Genomic DNA, 21,650 nt, shown 5'->3' on the forward strand with positions numbered 1-21,650 from the left:
TCGGGCGTCCACTTATCCCAGAGATGACTCCTTGTGCTCCAGGTACTCTGTGAGGCACTAGAGATAAAATGACAAACCAACACAGTATCCACGCCCTCGTGACGCCTACAGCCCTAGAGGGGGCACCAAACGTAATTAAATGCTCACAGTAACAACATAAATTTACACATGCTGGGAAGTGACAGAAAGGAGCGATACATATTCCAACGACTAAAAGGACACATACTCAAACATTTCTTTCTTAAAAGATGTGAACAATCCAAAAGTTTAGAGCGTACAGACACCCCCATCTGAGCTTTGCATCTTGTTCTTTTCCATCATCTTAGATTGAAAGGTCCAATTCTACTTCAGTTTATTTCAGAATGTCGAAGGTTTTTTAAAAAAGGATTCCCACAAAAATAGGGAGATCTAATCATAGGCACATGTTTTCAATGACCATTTTTCAATCCCAGCCAAACTTCTCAAAAATTAGCCAGCAGAGTTTCACTTTCCAGAGTCAAAAAATACTAATTTTTAACAAATGGGTTTAAAACATGTATTAAAGCTTTAGAATATTTTACTCAGGAAATTCTGTGTCCAAGATTTTTTGGCAAAAAATGTGAGAATATTTTGTTGTTTGAGTACAAACTTTCATTGTTTCTGGCAATAAACTAACAATAGACACAGTTCCAAACATCTGTTACCAAAATGCTCGACCCCCAGCACGTACTTCTTTGAGAAGTCATTGCGTTCTCATTGCTGAAACATCACCTTTATCTTGAAGAGGCAGGTTAAATGTTTCTTTTCTTTACAGAGGCAGGTATCATAATTTATTCAGCCACATGCTGTCCTAATAATGGTAAACAAATTTGTAACACCTTTTTTTTTTTTTTTGTAAAATAAAGCCTGTTCTGGGCTCAACAGCACTTCTACATACTTTGCCCCTAAGGAACCTTTTGAGATTTCAAAGACTGTCATTGTTACACCTCCTCACCCTCATCACTTAAGCAGAACTGTAAAGATGTCCTCTATTTTAGAAGGGTTCTTCTGACAAGAATAAATGTATAAACGTGAATAAAATTCACCACAGTGGTGACCTCCTTTAACACTCTGGCAGTTATTTTTTTCTCGTAACTATGAATGATTCCATGAATGATCTTTAATGCTATTCATTTAGGCCACAAATATTTACTGAGGAATGACCAAAACAGAAAAAGACACTTACAAAATGGCACTATTATCTAGTGAGGAGAGACAGACAAGACTATTAAGTAAATATACGCTGTGTCAGAGGCTGGTAAGTACAGAGGAGAAAACAATCCACCAGGGGTGTGACGGGAGGAGGCACCTGAAATGGGAGCCCAGCAAAGACCTCACAAATAAAGCAAACTTGAGTCAATACCTAGAGGAAACGAGGGAGGAAGCCATGCATGTATCTGCGGAGAACAGTCAACAGAGAGGGAACAGGAGCTGCAAAGGCCCAGAGGTGGACGGTTCTGAGTAAGACCAAGGAGGCCTGGGCGGCTGAAAGAGGTGAAGGAGGGGAAGAGTTACTGCGAGCAATGTTTCAGAAGCACCTGAGGGGATTATGAAGATCACGGAGGCCCAGCTGGTCAGTAACGACTGGCTTTTTTTTTTTTTATTCTTAATAAAATGGGAAGTAGCTGAAGAGTCATGGAGAAAGCAATGGCACCCCACTCCAGTATTCTTGCCTGGAAAATCCCATGGACAGAGGGGCCTGGTAGGCTGCAGTCCATGAGGTTGCTGAGAGTCGGACACAACTGAGCGGCTTCACTTTCACTTTTCACTCTCATGCACTGGAGAAGGAAATGGCAACCCACTCCAGTGTTCTTGCCTGGAGAATCCCGGGGACGGCGGAGCCTGGTGGGCTGCCGTCTATGGGGTCGCACAGAGTCGGACACGACTGAAGTGACTTAGCAGCAGCTGAAGAGTGTTAAGCAGAGAAGTGATATAACTTGACCTTCGCTACTTATTTATCTATTTTCCAGTGTGGATCATTCTATGGATGAAAACCCAAGACTATCATTAATTTTTGTTATTGCTCAAATTGGTCCAGCTCTTAGGAGCTCCTTGAGGTTGGCTCCTATGCTTTTAACAAGTCTCCATCTCAGTCAGCACTTCCTTGCTTTCTGGCACCCCGTCTTGTATTTCCCCTGCACTGTGAGCCACCTCCAAGAGCCCTGGTCCTTTTCAGTGGTGAACATTGGTTACAAACCAAGATCTGGGCACTTGACAGGCTCACTGCTAGAAGGCACTGCTTCTAGGCTTTCAGAGGGGACAGAGCTAGGAGATAAACACGTGCACACCAACACCTGCACACACATATACCTGGATTTCAGCATCTGTCCATATAAACACTAAAAACCATGAGTTTATATTGATACCTCTGATAACTCCATTCTAACACCACAAAAATCATCTGAGAACAGTACTCACTAGATTACAGCAGGCATGTGCAGCTTTTGTTTGATTCTGTCTTTAGCTTTGTGGGTGTCCAGTCAATAGACTATTTTTCAGTGCTTATACTCAGTTTCTTCCCTACCTCCTTCACTGTAAATTTTGCTCTTCCTTTTGAGGTTCCCCCAGAGCCCAGACAGCTGTACTTGCTTATCTAGAGGGTAGGTGAAACATCCCTATGGTTCCAAGAGTCAGAGCTATACAGAAAGATACATACAGCTTATTCAAGCATTCTGTGTGGTCATTTAGGTTGTTTCCAGTATTTTGCAAATTAAACAATGCTAGCAATTATTAACCTTTAATGGCACAAGTTTCTGTATTATTGAAGGCATATTTTCAGGATAGAATCTCAGAAAGGTCAAAAGTTAAGTGCATATATAGTTTGTGAAGCACTACCAACCTTCTCTCCAGAAGATAGGTACCCATTTGCATTTCTGTCAACAAGACATATGAGTGCCCATTTCCCTATGGCCTCATCAAAAATAAGTTGCTACAATTCAACAACCCAACACCATAAGTGCCTTTTCACCTTTCTTCACCGCCTTTCCTATAATGCTTCTGCTTCCCACTGTCACAAAATATTCCAAAACTACTTTTAAGAAGCTCATGAAAGAACCAGCTCCATGATTTATCACAACGATGACCTGGCCATCAAGTATGCTCAAACTATGGAAATCATTACTGGGCATTATACTCTTCAAAATGTGGTAATAATGTAAGCCTTTAAATGTAAGGTCACACTTCCAAAACAAACACTCTAACTTGACTAATCGTGAGGTGAGAATTACTCATCCATTTAAATTAGGTCAGTTTGATCATCTGAGTAAAGCAAATGTTACAATAACTGAATAGTTACTTAAATCTAAATCCTTATCTCAACTATGCCTTTGAAAAGTTTACCTGTATTAAATGTGTAATTTCTATGGCAAAAAATTCTACTTTTAATATTCCTTTGGAAGGCCTGTTTCCACTTCTCCCAAATATATTTGTCACAAACCAAGAGGAATTTTTAAGCAGCAAAGCAATTTTAATTCACAGGGTTTGTTGCCTTTATAGATAGAAGGTAAATGCTGCATTTATTTTTTGATTGAAAGTCACAGTGAAAGCTCTGAAAGATGGCAGACTGTGTATATGGTATCACTTTGGGATAGTGCCAGAGAGACAAACCAAACTGCCAACTTGACTGAAAAGAAATTATTTTAATCAATTTTTAAAATAGCAAACAGAACTAGCTCACATTGTGGACCAAAGACGTGTCAAATCCTGTCTCTCCTAATTTAAATCTTCGTCAAAGAGTTTTGTCTTAAAAGAGTAAGATGCCTAAGTACAGTCAGTAATCTCCATTTCTAAAAATTTTCTTATTTAAATGTAAATTATTTAAAGATTGATGTTTATTGCACAACTTAACATACTAAATAATCTAGTGGTCTGCACAAACTACCCTTGGATATCAATAATTTCCTATTTTAAGGGTTTTTCCATTATAGTAATCATTTAATAAATCTTACAAGTGAATCTTTATGTTGACACAGCAAATGTTATAAAATTGTGGTTTAAATATATGTTTCTTCTACTTACTTCTGTGCTCCCTGAGACAACAGCTCTGTCCACGTTCACTAATAGCGGTTCTTCCACCTGGCACACCCTCAGTGACCACTCCACACAGCGGTGGTGAGCCCAACAAGTGCCTAACGTGGTTAAAGTGAAAAGAAGCAAATAAGTAAACATTAAACATGTTAATGCTAATAAGTAAAGATGTAAAACCCTTCAATCAATTCTAACGTGTGAATATACAACGCATCCTATATTTTTGATTCCACTAAAGCAGCCATTCTCAAAATGTATCATCTGGGAACTTGTGATAAATGCAAATCTTACCAAGACCTATGAATCAAACACTCTTGCCATGGTGCCCAGAAATCTATGTTAACAAGCCCTCCAAGTGATTCTGATGCACACTGTATTAATGATTGTTTCTTCAACAAAGAAATTAGCTTCTAGTAATTTTACTTAAATATTACTATATTTTTATTTGGTATATTTACATAAAATATAAAGGAAATTTATTTCATACTTTATGACAAACTACATATACACCACTCTTCCACTGCATTCCACACCAATCATCAAGAACAGCTCAGTCTTTAAATTCCCTATCACTTGAACAATTATATGCAGTCCAACTGCATAATGAAATTTACTCCAAGCCCCAACAGCAAGCACTGAGTCATAAATATGGGCTACTACACTGTATTACAGGACATCCACATGGCTAAGATCTATTATCCTTCACCCCTACTTTAGGAAGACCCAGACTGCCATGCTCCCAAGTTTTCACAGATCCCTTTATAATCTCTCTTTCTGCAACTGTCAGATTTCCATGGCAATGCTGTCTACACAACTACAATGCAAATATTTATAAAAGCGTCCAGCCCAGTTATGGCCCTGTGCAGATGCTAAGTAATTTAGATAAACATAATTAGACAATTTATTTTACCTAAGGAGGCATACTTAACGAAGATGTTTTTAACGAAGATGTTTTTAACAACAGCGATAATTATTTCTAGATGAATGCTATTTACTATTAAGTTGATAATTGGCTCAAGTTAAAAAGCCTTGCAAAATCAAGAGGTACCTATTATTGAAGACTGGCTCATACCTGTAGGATCAAATAAGGCTTGGACATCAATGGCATCGGGAAGGCCAACCAGACTGAGTTCATCCCACAGTTTACCAGGCTGATCGTCTGAAGCAGTCTGCGTGCTCACACTGACACAAGTCACGACACTCTGCTGAGGCCGTTCCCTGGAAAACAAAACAAAACAAAATAGATGTGAAAGTGAGAACAAGGAGGAAACTGTTTTGCTTCATAACGACTTAAGTTGATTTTAATTTATTATGCGTAAACTGTTTATAAAACAACTTCTAGAATATATGTCATTGTTCATAGTATTAATATTCATATAAAACTGGGTAGCTATGTTGTATCATCTAAGCAACAACTAAAAAGTCTCCAAATCCATAAGGAAATGTTATAAATCTGTAATTTTTTAATTGACACTCTACTATTCTAGTCAGGAACTGTATCCTTTGGCCTTACTTAAATGCTTAAAAAACATAACTTGAGCAAGTCAGAAATCTCTAACATGCTTTATAGTAAGGGCTACCAACAACAGAGCCAGCAGTTAAGTTTACAGAAAAAAAGGTTATTTCCCAGGGGACGTGAAAACCCACTACGAAGAGGGAGGCAGCGGGAGGGGAACGTGTCAGCGGGCGCTTTCATATGTCCCCTCGGCAATCCTGACAGCCAATCTATGCCGCGACGCTACATGTACCCTCCGCTAAGACTTCACCTCACAAACCAGAAGTGAAAAAGCAAACCCAAAACAGCTACCGGTGACTTGGGAATAAGGGAAATAGTGTAACAGCAAAAAGCTCCTGATTAAAGTGAACGCTGAATAAGGTATGCCACAGATGGGAGGTTTCAGACTTTCAAAGCCCTAAAACTTCAGATACTCATTGAGATTGCTAAGTAAACAATGACTACTATTGTGTCTAATAGTAAACACGAGAAATCAGATGGTTGGCACTAAAACTTCAATCTTCTCCTAATATCAAAGTATTCAGCCTGATGATAATTCTGGATTAAGTCACTATTGAATATAGATCGTAACTCACTGCACATCTGTCTGCTGGATATTTATCATGATTCCTATTAAGAGAAAATCAGCACAATGACCAGGGAACTAAACTTTTTTATACCTGGAATCATTGAAAGAGAAAAAGCATTAACATTTTTCAGTAAGTACATTTAAATATCAAACCATGTAAAAAATAACCAGTATTTTTTATGTGCAGCATTAGAAATGCACAGACTCACTTTTTTTTTAAAGTTCACCATGCTACGCTAATTCCAAATCTCATTTTTATGAATGCCCATGGTGAAACAAATGAGAACAAACCTTCCTATAAATATGGTCTCTCCATTCCTGAAAGTACACCTTCATTACTAATCACTGCCAATTTATCAGGAGGAAAAAAAGACCAACAGTTCGTCTACAAAGATGAACATATTGTTTGAACATATTTTCTTGACACCAGAATTTGATGGGGGCACAGGTATAAAAACCAGGGGAATGACTGAACAGTCTATTTACTAACCAGTTCCTAATCAGCAGGTTAGTAAAATTTCACATTAAGGTTTTACAGTCAGTGTGTATGCAGACAACATGATGTCAACCCTAAGGGTGACAGTAGCCCAGCTTAGGGAAGAGCAGAAATACACACTCCCCCAAAGTTTAAGTCTAAAATAAACCAAAAGGAGAGGAAATGATTCCTGGATTGTATATTCTTATATTTAGTACACTATGAGGGAGAAACTGTTTTAAAATCCTGCTTTTCAAATTAAAAGAATTAACTGGCTGTTTGTCTGGTTTACAACTCATTAGCAACACAATATTATAAATACTTAAAATCATTACCAAGCTAAATGATTTCCAAATTTTGCAAACATGCTATATTCCTCAGGTCCATTAACTGGCCTGTTATCATCACGTAATAACTTGTTAAACACTTTAAGTGCATCTAAAGACTCTCACCAAACCAAGCTTATGTTTTACATAATTATTTTTAGCTCATAAAAGTTTTCATTAAAAATTAACTAAGCTTATAAAATAAATAAATGAAGCCCAAATGTACTTCCCAGAACAGTTCTTTATTAATTGCCATCATTCAAGGCAGAACATCAGAATATAAGATATAACCTGGTCCAGTCCATTAAATTTACTAATGACTGATGGGCTTTGTAAGTTTCCTGGCCTTCTGATATAGTTTATTAGAATGTGAGCACTCAGTTGATTACGAAAGGTAAAGTAAGCCATGGCCTTTAAAACATCAAAAACTCGAAATACAGTACGTCTGCACTTCCTTAAGCTGTTCCACCTTAAATTCTTTTAAGAGAGCTTTTCTTGTTATTGTTTCATTCCCTACTTCAGGTCTTCAAGGCTTGGCAGCAGTCCAAAAGGAGGGGCCAATCAAGTAAGTACAACACAACAATGCCTCAGTACTTAACTCTGGACACCAGCCAGGCAGTCACTTGGGTGACGACATCATCACCCTCAAGGGCCAGAGCTGGTTAGCCTTCCAAGCTAAATTAATTTTTACACTTTCTCATCAACCACAGAAACGTCTACTCCCTCAACTACCAGAGCCAAGTCCACGTATGAAGATGGCCTTCAAACAAAACTACAACATATAAAAAAAGTTTAACTCCAAAAATAAACATATTAGATAAGAGTTTTAGGGAACTAAAACATCCATGAATATAGACATACATGTATGATTACACAAGTAGTAAATGTTTTTTAATTATCGTTGATTTACAACTATATACAAATATTAGTTTCAGAGGTACCACGTATGTAAACTCTTTGATTTAAAAAAGACCTTCTTTAACTTTAGAAAGGGCAGCATATGATTACTCAGAAGGAAAGAAGTTAACACTGTATTATAGTATAAGTGTTTACAAGACAGTTCATCATTCTCTAAAGCATAAACACAAATAAATAAATGACACTTAAAGGACATGAGTAGTAAAAACCACTTTGGTTTTGCTATTCTGTTATGTTATATTCTTACAAACTATTTAAAACATTTAGAAAAAGGAAAGAAAGATTTCATTGATTTTTAAAATTTTTCATTCCATTTATATGAATCCCCTCTAGGCTTATATTATGTTCTTTAAAGTTTTCTTCTTTTTTTGTTAATATACAACTAAACTTTTTTTAAAATAAAGAAATTCTGAGAAAACGAATGTTCGCTGGGTTAATGGTGAGTCATAAAGCATTGTATGGATGTTGGAAACACAAGAAATCATTTGGTAACAATCCCATTCATATATTTTTTAGACATTTCAATGAAAATAAACTATATATAGTCTTACTGCATTTGAACCATTTATATTCAAAATCGCTTACTTTCTCTGTCCTCTTTGTTTTCGTGGTGCTGAGTTTTGTGTTTTCTCACAAGTTCCATTGCTGCTGTCATCAACGTCTTTCTTGTTAGAAGGCTGATTTTTCCACGGCAAAATAAATCCAGGCGTTACTCTAAATTGTTTTAAGTCTCCTTGTCCTAAGGAACTTTTTTCACCACAGTAACAAAAAGCGCAGAGCTGTTCACTGGCAAAATGAAAAGGAAGAAAGACACAGAAGTAGTTTTACTTAACTATTTCAAGTTCCAGACAACTGCAGATACTCGTGCTTTAAAAGTAAATACTGTCTTTTAGTGCAAGCTAAGTGTTTAAATCTATAGTAATTATACAATTCTATTTCTCTACAGCATTACTTTTAGAAATAGTAACTATACCAAAAAATTATATTGTATACTTAGAAAAACAATTTTCCTTTAAATCTGATTCCAAAAAAAAAAATCAAAGTATTAAAAAGGACTAAAGTAAAAGCTAAGGTTGGGAAAGAGGGTATGGTTTAATGGCCACTCAATTATATCCCAGCTGTGTAAAGCAAGTGGTAACCAAATTTTATTTAACCAGATGGAACATTCATTATGCATGATATATATACATACACACACACACACACAGATATACAAATATAAATGTAAGTGGGTTAACGAGCAGTTAGTGAGGGAGGGGGAGGAAGGGATGGAAAGGATCTAAGAGCAGTGCCAGCAGGAGGAATCTGGAGCAGTGAGATCTTTCATTTGCTACACTGTAACTAGCGGCAGGTACATGACATCACACACTGATCAAAACTCAGAACTATGTAACACAAAGAATGAACACTACTGCAACTATGAACTTTAATAATAATGTATCAATACTGGTTTATCAGTTGTAATAAAGGTACCACACTAATGCAAGATGCTAACAACAGGGGAAATGGAGGTAGGGAAGGGTTGGGATTGGGAACTCTGTTCCATCCACTTAATTTTTCTGTAAACCTGAAGTTGTTCTAAACAATAAAATCTATTCTTTTTTTTTTTTTAAAGAGAGCACTTTAAAAGCTACAGGACAAAAAAACCAATATATATTTATGGAAAATATACTTAGTTAACAGATCTTAGGAAAAAAACAGAATGAAAAAGAACCACTCCTCTTGGGTATATTTTCTCTTCACAACATATTCATGGCTGCTGCCCTCAAATCTTTCTTTCCAAGTGTTGAAGTTCCCACCATCACCTCTGTAGTCTCTACCCCAGTCTTGCATTAACAGGTGATACGAATTATCTACAATCTTTTCAGATAATGTTTAACATAAGTTAAATTCATATTGGACCTCTCTTGACAAACTGCCTTTTTTTTTTTCAAATAAAAGTTTTACCTATTTTAAGTTTTTCCAATATTATCTATTTTCATTTTGTAATAAGTGTGCTGCATATTAATACATACACACACACACACAATTTCATGGGGTCTATTTTCAGAAAAATAAAGTCCAATGTGGGAAAAGTGTTCTTCTTGCCTCAAGGACGCTATCTACCAATATCCTTAGCCAGTATTTTATTAATTTTTAAATTTTCTTATTTATAATTTTCTTTAAGCTATTAAAATTTATGTTTTCTTCAGCATACCCTGTTTCTGGTTTGTTTCGTCCCCTGGAAACATTACCTATGAGGAGCAACAATCAGATGGACATCAACATCAACTGGCTAGGAAATGGAGCAATACTTTTAAAGCATTAATACTAACAAAAAATAGCTTAACCTTCAATTTATATCCAAAACTATTACTCAAATGTGATGGTATAACAAAATTATTCCCAGGTCTCTATAAGACCTCAGAAATTTCACCACGCAACAGACCCACAACCAAAACATTTTTAGAGAAATATTCAAATTATTAAAGAAATAGGAAATGTTACAAGAGATGTAGGATATAAGGACAGACAGAGTAATTTATTGCTAAGTTTAAAGGATGCACAAGGAAACTCCCAGCTTCTGCTCTGGAGGTAGAAAGTCACGGAGAGCTCTCGCCCCATGGTCACAACACACAAATTCACTTTTCTTGAACACTTCTGATTACAGGAGTCATAGAGCAGCCAATTCACCTGCAACTGAACGAAAGGCGCTTCCAAGAAGAGAGGAGACACAACCACTTGCTTAACCTGAGGAAGAGGCCCCCGGATGTCGTATAAGCAGGCTACGAATTCAGTGACAATTTTATAAATTGTTCCAGGCCAAGTGGAGGCGGTATGAGACTTCACAGCATCTGGGACCCGCAGACACACGGTGAATTCTAGCCCAATCACCAGCTTCTCTCCGCGCCCCTCCCCAGGAGCTCAGTCAGGGCCGCCACTGGGGCCTGGGGAAGAGCCCTGGGAACGCACCGGTCACGGGACAAGCCTGGGGGCAGAAGCACAGCAACTCAGGAAAGACACAGAGACCCAGCCAGATCCTCCTCCATTTTCCCAGGGGGAACAAAGGCCACAGGCTGGCAGAGAGAGATAAAAAATTTCCACCTGCAATGCTCAAGACCAGCTGCGGACAGAGGAATGTGGGGTGGGGAGGGGACCTCCACTGTTGAGGAGGGGCAGGGCTCCGTCCTAGACCCAGACCAGGCCAGGTCTCCCCTCGCCAGGCAATGACAGGGCCCCCAGGACATAGAGACACAGTGTTCACCTGTGAGCAAAGGTGAATCAGAACAAGAAATGTCCTGCCAATCCACTCTACACCATGAGTGGGAATGCAAAATAGTACAGCTCCAATGAAAAATACTTCAGCATTTTCTTTTAAAAATTACTTCTCTCTTAGGTATTCAGCTAAGTGAAATAAAAACGCTATTGTTCACACCAAAACTTGCAAGTGAATATTTATCCCAATTTTATTCATAACTACCCCGAAGTAGAAACTACCCAAATATCCCTTAACTGGGAAATGATAAACTGCAGTAGGCACCTCCATAAAACAGAAGCCACCTCAGCAATAACAAGGGGACAACTACTGACACATGCAAACACACAGATGACTCTCCAAAGTGGAATGCCAAGTAATCAGAAGGACACACAATTCACAATTCTGTGCACATGATGTTATTGCAAAGGCAAAACTACAGGGTCAGAAAATAGGTAAGTGACTGCCTCGGGCAAAAGATGGGGTCGAGGGTGACAGCAAATGAGCCTGGGGGAATTTTTTAGTATGATGGAACTGTTCTTTACCTTTGTGGTAGTGGTTATATGACCGTATGCAACTGTCAAATCCCACTAAATGGGTGAATTTTACTGTATATAAATTAAACCTGAGTTTTTAAAAATAAGAAAAAGGTTGGGGGGCCAACAAAGAAAACAGAAATAGGATGTATTTAAATCACTAGAAAATGAAACACTGGATGATCAATGCAAAGAGATATGAAAATGATAAAGCATTTATACTGCTAAATCTAAGAAATTAATTAGAACTGTAAATCTGAAGCTCTTTCAAAATGAAATTCATAAGGAAACATGGTCAAAGCTATGTTTTTTCCAGTAGTTACGTACAGATGTGAGAGCTGGAGCATAAAGAAAGCTGAGCACCGAAGAATTGATGCTTTCGAACTGTGGTCCTGGAGAAGACTCTTGAGAGTCCCTTGGACTTCAAGGAGATCCAACCAGTCCATCCTAAAGGAAATCAACCCTGAAGTACTGATGCTGAAGCTCCAATACTTTGGCACCTGATGCGGAAAGCTGACTCACTGGAAAAGATCCTGATGCTGGGGAAGACTGAAGGCAGGAGGAGAAGGGGACGGCAGAGGATGAGATGGTTGGATGGCATCACTGACTCAATGGACCCGAGTTTGAGGAATCTCAGGGAGACAAGTGAAGGTGAGGGAAGCCTGGCATGGTGCAGCTCATGGGGTCGCAAGGAGTCACACACAACTTAGTGATTGAACAACAACATCAACAAAAAACATGAGTCTTGGGAATTCCCTGGGGGTCCAGCGGTTAGGATTCAGCACTTTCACTGCTGGGCTGGGGGTTTGATCTCTGGTCGGGGAACTAAGATCTTGCATGCCGGAGAGTGTAGCCAAGAGAAAAAAACAAAACAAAACATGAGCCTTCAGGGATATCATCTTTAAAATAAAATATAATGTGCAATCAATAGAAAAAACTATCAATGCAATAAAAAGCAGAAAAAGCAGAGAAAAGTATTGCTTTTACAGAGCTCACATAAAAGTAAGGGGGACAAATAATCAAATGAACTGCTGGGAAATAAAAAGGGAAATAAAGCAGAAATAATGGGTAAATGCAGTGCGGACTGTGTATTTTTTATCTTTCATTTTGAACATTTCAAACCTTCTCCAAGATGTAGAACATGGTAGGGATTTGAAATTTTTAGTATTATTGAAATATTTAATGTAAATAGAAGAGATAGCCATAAAGAGAGTTTGAGGGAAACTTGATTTATGTTTTAGAATGATCACTTCTACAACTGTGCTAAAAACAATCTGGACTGGGGAAAGCAAAGAGAATTGGTGAAACCATCTAAAAGGCAATTGCTGCCTCCTAAGGATAACAGGGACTTGAACCAAGATGCTAGGCAAGGTAAGATGGTGAGTACTTGTCTGGGACATCTTCCAAAGTAGAGCTACCTCAGGATGTGAAGTATGAGAAAGGATAGACATCAGGATTAACTCAAAAGGTTTTGGCCTAAGCAACGGGATGAATATTGCTAATATTTATTGAAATTAAGAAATCCTGTGGAGGAGATTTGGGGTAGGCATGGGGTCAAGAATCAAGAGTGGTTTTGGACGTGTTATGGGTGCAGTGTCTAGAATACTTCCAAATAGTGATATCAGGCAGAGAGATGGACAGGAAAAGTCCAGAGTTCAGAGAAAGGTCGGTCCTGGAAATACAAATGTGTGTTCATTGGCACACAGACAGGACCTAGCTATCAGACTGAATAGAAGCGAACATGTTGAGGACTTCAACCTGAGGACTCCAACATTACAAAGTTGGGGGGTCTCCACAGAAGCCAGCAAAAGACAAAATGAGAAGGGAGACGTGCCAAGAGCAAAAGAGAGAAAACATTTCAAGAAGATGGGAATAGTCAACTGATGGATGGTTTCAGTTTTATTCATGTCTTCCAAGAAAGATCTAAAAAATAACAAGACTCCAAAGCTAAAATATACACAGAGGTTATAACATCCTATATTTCTTTTCTTAAAAAATGAGAGAGGGTAAAGAACAAGAGTATAAGCTTACATTTACAAGTAAATAAAAAGTCAGCCCTTATGCTTCAAGTTTAGACTTTCTGCTTCTTCTAGAACCGCACACTGGAGACACTCTGTTCTGGTCTGAGGGGAGCAGAGTGACGTGCCAGACACTGCTCTGTCCTACAGCCACGCAAGCCCCAGACACGCTACCCCCAGGGACACACAGAGCTACCAGCTCTCAAATTCCACCCCGGTTTCGTCCTAAGCTTGCGCTCTCTGAAATTCCTCTTGGTCAACTCCCTGCCCTTCTTCCTGACCCAGCTGCATTCATTCTCGAACCTGATTTTGGCTTCCACACCAACAGAGACCAGGGAGCTTGCAGATTCCTCAGACACAGAACGCTGAAGGGCTGGGACTGGCTGCTTGCTGCTGTCCACTTCTGCTTCAGCATCCTCTTCTGCTGATTGTTCTTTGATTTCTGCTTAATAGTAAAACAAGAGAATATAAAAGTCACTTTGCATCACATCACTCTTTGGTGAATTTATCTATAATGCAGATAGCATGAAGGAAAAATAACGAAACAACAAATGACAATACATAACGAACACAGGAAAAACTTTTATATTGGTTGTTCAGCTGCTAAGTTGTGTCTGATTCTTTGCGACCCCATGGACTGCAGCACATCAGGCTACATATAATCAAAATAACATAAAACAGCATAGCTTTCCAATTTGCCGCTGACTTTAAAGAAGTTTCGATCTTAGTAAAAGCTGTTAAGAATTTTATTTTCAGGATTACAGCAAGTCCTCTACAAAACAAACATACTTTAAGGTGACTCGTAAAAAAATTTCTTCATAGTTTATGAATTGAAAGTACCATTAATTTAAAACAATCATGACACAGTCTCTGATTATCAGCCATTCTAGGAGCAAAATGACTAAAAAGAACACACCTTGACACCACTGCCTTTTCCAGTCACGCTCTAGACTCCCACCCCAAACACTACACATACCTTCTTAGGACGCAACCTAACTCTGAGAGGATTTTCAAACACCAATACTCCTAATATCATTCTTCTCTTTAAGTAAAATGATACATCCACACTGTCTCTCACGCTGTACTGTTAGACATTAACAGGCACAATTCCTCCTCCAGTGCTCCTAATGCAATTCCAAACTCTCGGCGCCATCTTTCTTTTCTGAAATTTACCTACACCTTTCTGCACCACTATCCCATACCAAAAAAAAAAGCAAGCTTACAGTAGTCTAAGCTCCTCCTGTCTCTCTTTCTCTGGAGGGGCTGCCCTCCACTACCTTCTCCTTCGGTGGACCTTCCTACACAGCATCCGTCTTCCTGCCACTGCACAGTTCTCTCCACCTCCGCTGGTGGCAAAAGAACTAACAAGCCAGGGTCCACTCAACATTCTGGAAATGCAGCTGCACAAGGGAGTCCTCCCTCCTGAGTGAAATCCTCTTCACTTCTGAAATTCAGGGACATCATGGATCACTACAGGGTTGGAGCCCTGAGTGCCTCTTCTCAAGTACCAGTTCCACCAACTACTAACTAGGCAGCTTGATGTAGAAGTCACCTCTCTCAGCCTCAATTTGTTCCCTGTAAAGTTAGAAAACTGCATATATCTCATGAGGTTGTTAACAAAGATTAAAAGGTCTACTACCTGTCCCTTCAGCTGGTTTGAGACCTCCAAGTGTGAGTACAGCTCTCTATATGTCCTTTATATATTCATCTTTGAAGAGCCTAATTATTATCTAGGTTTCAACAGTCTCCTGTCTTCCTGATTTTTAAATCAGTATCTCTAGCCCTAACTCCTCTCCTGAGCTCCAGACCTCACTTTTGCTGCACACAAGGCACATCTAGCAGCTTCAACACCCACTTAGACATCAAATTTGATTTCCTGCCCTTTAGATCACCAGTTCACTAGGATTTCCCTATCAAAGTCTTCTAGATTCAAAATGAATTTTAGGGAGCTATTCTGACAGTTTCCCTGGTGGCTCAGACAGTAAAGCGTCTGCCTACAATGCGGGAGACCCGGGTTCAATCCCTGGGTCGGCAAGATCCCCTGGAGAAGGAAATGGCAGCCCACTCCAGTACTCTTGCCTGGAAAATCCCACGGACAGAGGAGCCTGGTGGGCTACAGTCCACAGGGTCGCAGAGTCGGACTAAGCGACTTCACTTTTACTTTCATTCTGACAAGCAAATAATTTTGAGAACTAGCAATTTGTTTAGTTAGAGAGAACTGTAAATCCTGTCAAATCATTAAATTAATGATGAAATGAGGCATCAAGAGATGATTTTGACTTTCCAATTTAAAATAATGGTTCTTTTTTAAGTTCAAACAGAAAAGACCATAAATTAAGTGCTTGTGGAGCCTATTAATCACAGTGTCTCTCCTGTCTACCCCAGCCACAAAACTGGTATAGAATCAAATCTACAAATACAAAATACATTTGTATCAAAGAAGGATTATAAAAAGTTCTACAGTTTTTAGTGTATAAAAATGTTAAATTTCTGTATAACAAAGGATTCTATGAAAAAAAATTTAAAATACATCACAGATGGAAAGAAAACACATGTGATTTGTATCCCCAAGAAGGTATGCAAGTCCAGAATATGTAAAGAACTCCACAGATGAACAAGGCACATAACCCTGTAGAAAAAAAATGGACAGTGGACAAAAATCCAGGCTCTCTTTCTGCTTTTCAAGTCTTAGTAGGGCATATAACTGCTCAGCCACAGACTTTATTTCCCAACCTTTTTGTGCAGCTAAGCACGGCAAGTTCTCACCGACAGAATGTGACCAGAAGGAACCATGTGATTTCTTCATCACCTTAAAGGAAAGGTGCTCTGGACTAAACTACGCTCCATCTTTTGTATGGACTGGACCATGGAGGTGTCAGCAACCCTTCTGCAATAATGCAGAAGAGAACACCACTCTGAGGAGGGCAGAGAAACTAGATGGAAGGAACCTGGGTCCACAAATAACCACAAGGAACAAAGACATCCCACCAGCCTGAACCTCTCCCTCTCAGAAATACTACATGAAGGAAAAACGAACACTCAAGCCACTGCTGCATCTAGCCATCTGGGTTACAGCAGTTTAGCCCAACTAATTAACACAGAAAATGGCACCAGGTGTGGAGAAGGGCCGTAACAAAAATTGAAAATGGGTACGCTGATGAGCAAGCAAGAAAACAGTGATAGTAGTGTTTGGAAATCAACTGACACCTTTGATGCTGTATCAAAACATCGGTAGTGCTGTGACCTGCAGTAACTTGAAAGGCAGACCAGCTGCCTCCAGAGCTCTAGGGAAAGCATCTGGAGAGACAGAGAAATTATTCTGTGGTGCCTGCCCTCTAGCGCTTTTGCAACCAAAGACAGAAAGGAACATGGGACTGCTTGAGAGAGACTTTCTGCCCATAGGGTCAGACACAGCTGAGCACACACATACCCAAAATACTATGCCAAGTCACTTTAGTCGTGTCCGACTCTTTGCGGACTATAGCCCACCAGACTCCTTTGTCCATGGGATTTCCCAGGCAAGAACGCTGGAGTGGGCTGCCATTACCTCTTCCATCGAACCTGCATCTCTTATGTCTCCTGCATTAGCAGGCGGGTTCTTTACCACTCGCACCACCTGGGAAGCCCCCCAAATACTACAAAATGACAAAACACTATAAAGTGACCATATATAAAACACTTTATAAAGAAGCATTTCACTTCTACCCAGAGATGCCCAGAGCACATATGGGATATGCCCTCTGTATACCATTTCCATTACGAGGTTAACAAAACAAGAAAGGGTAAGAGTCAAGAGAAGAGAGAACTGTAAACGAGGAATAAGAGGAGGGCCTCAGAAGTTTACAGACAATGAGTCAGGTGGACGAGGATCATGGTACTACATCCTCTCAGAACACGTTTCTGCTAAGAGCCAGCTCCAGTTAGCCTGCACCCCCAAATCAGGAGCCCTCCAAAAGGGTGTGGCCTGCCTGCTCTCTCTTAATATCTTGCTAACTACCACTAGGGCCTCTAGTTAAAACTTTCTTCTGGCAAATAGAGGCACAATCTCAGGTATTTCCTTCTTTTTATCCCCCTGCAACAGAAAAACATAACACCATCAACATTTTGGGGGTTCTGTTTATCGCTTATGAGTGTACCAAAAACAGGAGGCAGCACCCCACTATACACTCTATGAAGCAGCTACTGTATCTGTGCTGCAAACCAGAGCCTAGCACAAAACCTAGATGTTCAGTAATTTTTAATTAACTGATTAATTATATGTCGTATAATATAAAGCAAGCAAATAAACCTTATTATAAGGAAACACATATATTAGACAAAGCACAAGAAAAAATACACCAACATTTTTAATGGGCTATGTGTGCCCAGTCTCCTCCAACTCTTTGTGACCCTGTGGACAGTAGCCCGCCAGGTTCCTCTCTGTTCACGGGATTCTCCCGGCAAGAATGCTGGAGTGGGTTGCCATTTCCCTCCCCAGGGCATCTTCCCGACCTAGGGATAGAATCCATGTCTCTCATGTCTCCTGCATTGGCAGGTGGATTATTTACCACTGTGCTACCTGGGAAGCCCTTTAATGGGCTATTACTTGATAATTACACTAGGCAACACCAACAGCCATTTTCTACTAGTTACCCAAACCATATGGATGCTTCTATGCTTTCGGCAACTACTAAGTAGAATAAAAATTATTTTTCTCTCTCCTAACTTCCTTTATCTCCATAGAATTGGCAATACTTTTCTTGCTTCCTTTATATATAATACTAAGACTACAGAAGAAAATATATCTAAAAAACTACATAATCATATCTTTTCCTTCTTTTGAACAGTGGTGCTCAAAAAAAGTATGCATTCTGAGTTACATTTTTCAGTTGTGTTTGTAGCTTACTGAATCTAATGTATCCACTGTATCCAAAATGTGCTATAAAGCTAAAGAATTAGCACAATATCAGAAATAGAAGTATTTTACTTATCATATCTTTATTCACTAAACTACTTAAAATGTTGACACTGATTAATAATATACTGCTTTCACAGGGCATGTAAAGACTTTAAAATGTAAGCTAACTATAAATATATACACAAAAATGTCAAACAGTGGTTCCCTAGAAGCTAACACATTTTACAGCTAACTTAATTCTCTTTATACTTATCCACAGTTTCATAAATACAAATATACTTATTATCATACTTTTAATGTGATTTTTTGATGCAAGCACAAAACAATTAAGAAAAAGACTCTAATACTTATCAAGACCTCAAAATCATAGTGACATTAATTAAAATAGTAATTGTTAAAATTCAACTGCTCTCTGGATGTATTATTTAAACATATTTCCTTTAGTTTTTTCTATATACCTTTAAAAAATTTTTAATGGATACTTACTTTTTGCAACTAATAGAAGAAATTAAACAAAACCCAACAAATATAGTATACATCATCACCATATAATAAGTTATTTATAGAAATCTTAATCTTCTTTCTAGTCTTTCTAGCCTAAAAACCCAATGCGAAAATATTTAAAGAAACATCTTCATGGCTAACATTTACTATGTGCTTCCAAGGCAATTGTTGTAGGTGGTTAAATGCGTGAACTCACTTAAAACTACGCCTGATGAAGACAGCTGCTGGGTCTCAGGCTTTACACAAGCTAGGAAGTTAGTCTGGTTACTGGGTCGCAGATGCTGGTAGGAGACCCAAGACTCCTGGACCAAAGACGAAGGCCTATACCATTCACTGCAGGGAGCAGCACAAGCGTGAGGATGCCACTGTCGGCTCACTGCTGGCCCCCAGGTGTCATGGGGGCAGAACCGTGGGTCCAAACGACCGTCTGCACGTGCAGTGAACTGCACTACAGCACTGGGGGGGGGGGGGGTGCCACTGCTTTTAGAGTAAGCATTAAACAAGCCTGCTCCTTGTCCCCGAGGGAGATGTGAGCTCGTTCTTCAAGGCTACTCGCCAGACAAGAAGTGGTCCAGGCCTTCTGTTCTTGGCACACCCAGTAAGGTCTGTTGGGTGCAAGGGACCCACGGAGGGGTATCCCCTAACCACAGCTACTATCACATCTCCATTCTACACGTGAGGAAACAAGGTTAAGAGGTTAAGGGGCTCTGCTCAAGGACACAATCAGCAGGGAAGTCTGGATTCAAACACAGGCAGTGTGGCTCCAGAACCTGAACTACTAATCACTACTTCACGGTGTCTGAGTTGAAGTGAAGAAATTGAAGAAATCAAAATAACTGCAGAACTGAAAACAAGAGGCTTCCCTAGTGGCTATGGGGTAAAGAATCCACCTGCCAATGCAGGGGTCACGGGTTCAATCCCCGGGCTAGGAAGATCCCACATGATGCGGAGCAACTAAGCCTGTCACAGCGACCAAGCCTGGGCTCTAGAGCCCGTGCGCCCCAGCTGCTGAAGCCCTCAGGCTCTGGAGTCTGCGCTCTGCAACCAGAGGAACCACTGCAGCGAGAAGCCCACACGCCACACGAGAGCAGCCCCGGCGTGCTGCAGCTACAGAAAAGCCCAGGCAGCAACCAAGACCCAGCACAACCATCAATGAATAAATAATTTTTTTTTAAATATTATTTTTTTAAAAAAGGAGATCCCAAGAAGCAGCAGCCACTCTGAAGACGATGTTGGTGACATTGGTAACGTGGTGGGTGGACTGGAGAGAAGACATAGAAGAATCTGAAACAGTGGGAACGCTGCCAGACTAGTCAAGGAAGGACAACACACACAACAAACAGGCGTGACCGCTGCTACCTGACGAAGAGAAAACACCGACCGGAAAGAGCAATCACAGCTGGCGTAAGAGTCAACATCCGAAACACTACGATCATGGCATCCAGTTCCACGGTAAAAAATGGAAACAGTGACAGACTATTTTCTCGGGCTCCAAAATCACTGCAGACGGCGACTGCAGCCATGTAATTAAGACTCCTGCTCCTTGGAAGAAAAGCTATGACAAACCTAGACAGTGTATTAAAAAACAGAGACATCACTTTGCCAACAAACGTCTGTATAAGCAAAGCTATGGTTTTTCCAGTAGTCACGTATGGATGTGAGAGTTGGACCATAAAGGGTGAGCGCTGAAGAATTGATGCTTTTGAACTGTGGTGCTGGAGAAGACTCTTGAGAGTCCCTTGGACGGCAAAGAGATCAAACCAGTCAATCCTAAAGAATCAATCCTGAATATTCACTGGAAGGACTGATGCTGAAGCTCCAATACTCTGGCTACCTGATGCAAAAACTGACTTGTTGGAAAAGACCCTGATGCTGGGAAAGACTGAGGGCAGGAGGAGAAGGGGATGACAGAGAATGAGATGGTTGGATGGCATCACCAACTTGATGGACATGAGTTTGAGTAAACTCCGGGAGATAATGAAGGACAGGGAAGCCTGGCATGCTGCAGTCCATGGGATCACAAAGCATCAAGATACAATTTAGCAACTGAACAACTTTTAATAACAATATCCTGGCTGAGAGAATCTAATAAACAGGTATCAAGTTTCATACACTATCTAAGGAAACAAAAGTGGCTAGCTATATATTCAAGTGCCTAAACTAGCACACGTTAGAATGCAGAGAAAACCCCAGAAAACATCTACTTCACTAACAGCAGAGTAGGTAACTTGAAACAAACTTCCAGTTGAAGACAAATAAGAAAACTGAGTGAAATATTTTTTAAAGTGAAAAGAGTCTTAAAAGCATCAAAAAGTCAACAAGATAGTAAGGAATTATGAGACAAAACTGCAGGGAAGGGGCAATGAGCAAGGTGAGCCTGGTGTGTGGGGCTGCATTCCCCAAGGGGGTGTCACCTGCTCGGGAAGAGGCACTCACTCTGACTTTCAAGACTCATGGATGGTTCTAGAAGCCTGCAACATCCTAGGAACTCAGGATGGCAGGAACCCCAGAGGGCTGGGCATTAACAGGAAGAGTAAAACAGAAATCAATTTCTGCAAGGAATGCTGCACAGCTTTGACTCACAAGCTTGGAACAGAAAATAAAGCTGTAAAA

The 21,650-nt window shown here is 39.8% G+C and overlaps 1 protein-coding gene across 2 annotated transcripts in view; it reads right to left on the reverse strand.

The window, feature by feature from the left end:
* The window catches only part of KMT2C (lysine methyltransferase 2C), a 263,902-nt gene that overhangs the window by 148,111 nt on the left and 94,141 nt on the right, over positions 1–21,650 (reverse strand). For both annotated transcript variants that reach the window (XM_081533535.1, XM_081533536.1), the window contains 4 exons: positions 13,940–14,078; positions 8,433–8,633; positions 5,117–5,262; positions 4,036–4,145 (listed from right to left, as the gene is read on the reverse strand). In XM_081533535.1, coding sequence (XP_081389661.1) covers positions 4,036–4,145; positions 5,117–5,262; positions 8,433–8,633; positions 13,940–14,078 — 596 coding nt within the window. The remainder of the gene's footprint in view (positions 1–4,035; positions 4,146–5,116; positions 5,263–8,432; positions 8,634–13,939; positions 14,079–21,650) is intronic.

The sequence above is a fragment of the Giraffa tippelskirchi genome, chromosome 10 (genome assembly GCF_054371585.1).
Source record: "Giraffa tippelskirchi isolate mGirTip1 chromosome 10, T2T-mGirTip1v1.2.pri, whole genome shotgun sequence".
NCBI classification, from domain to species: Eukaryota; Metazoa; Chordata; class Mammalia; order Artiodactyla; family Giraffidae; genus Giraffa; species Giraffa tippelskirchi.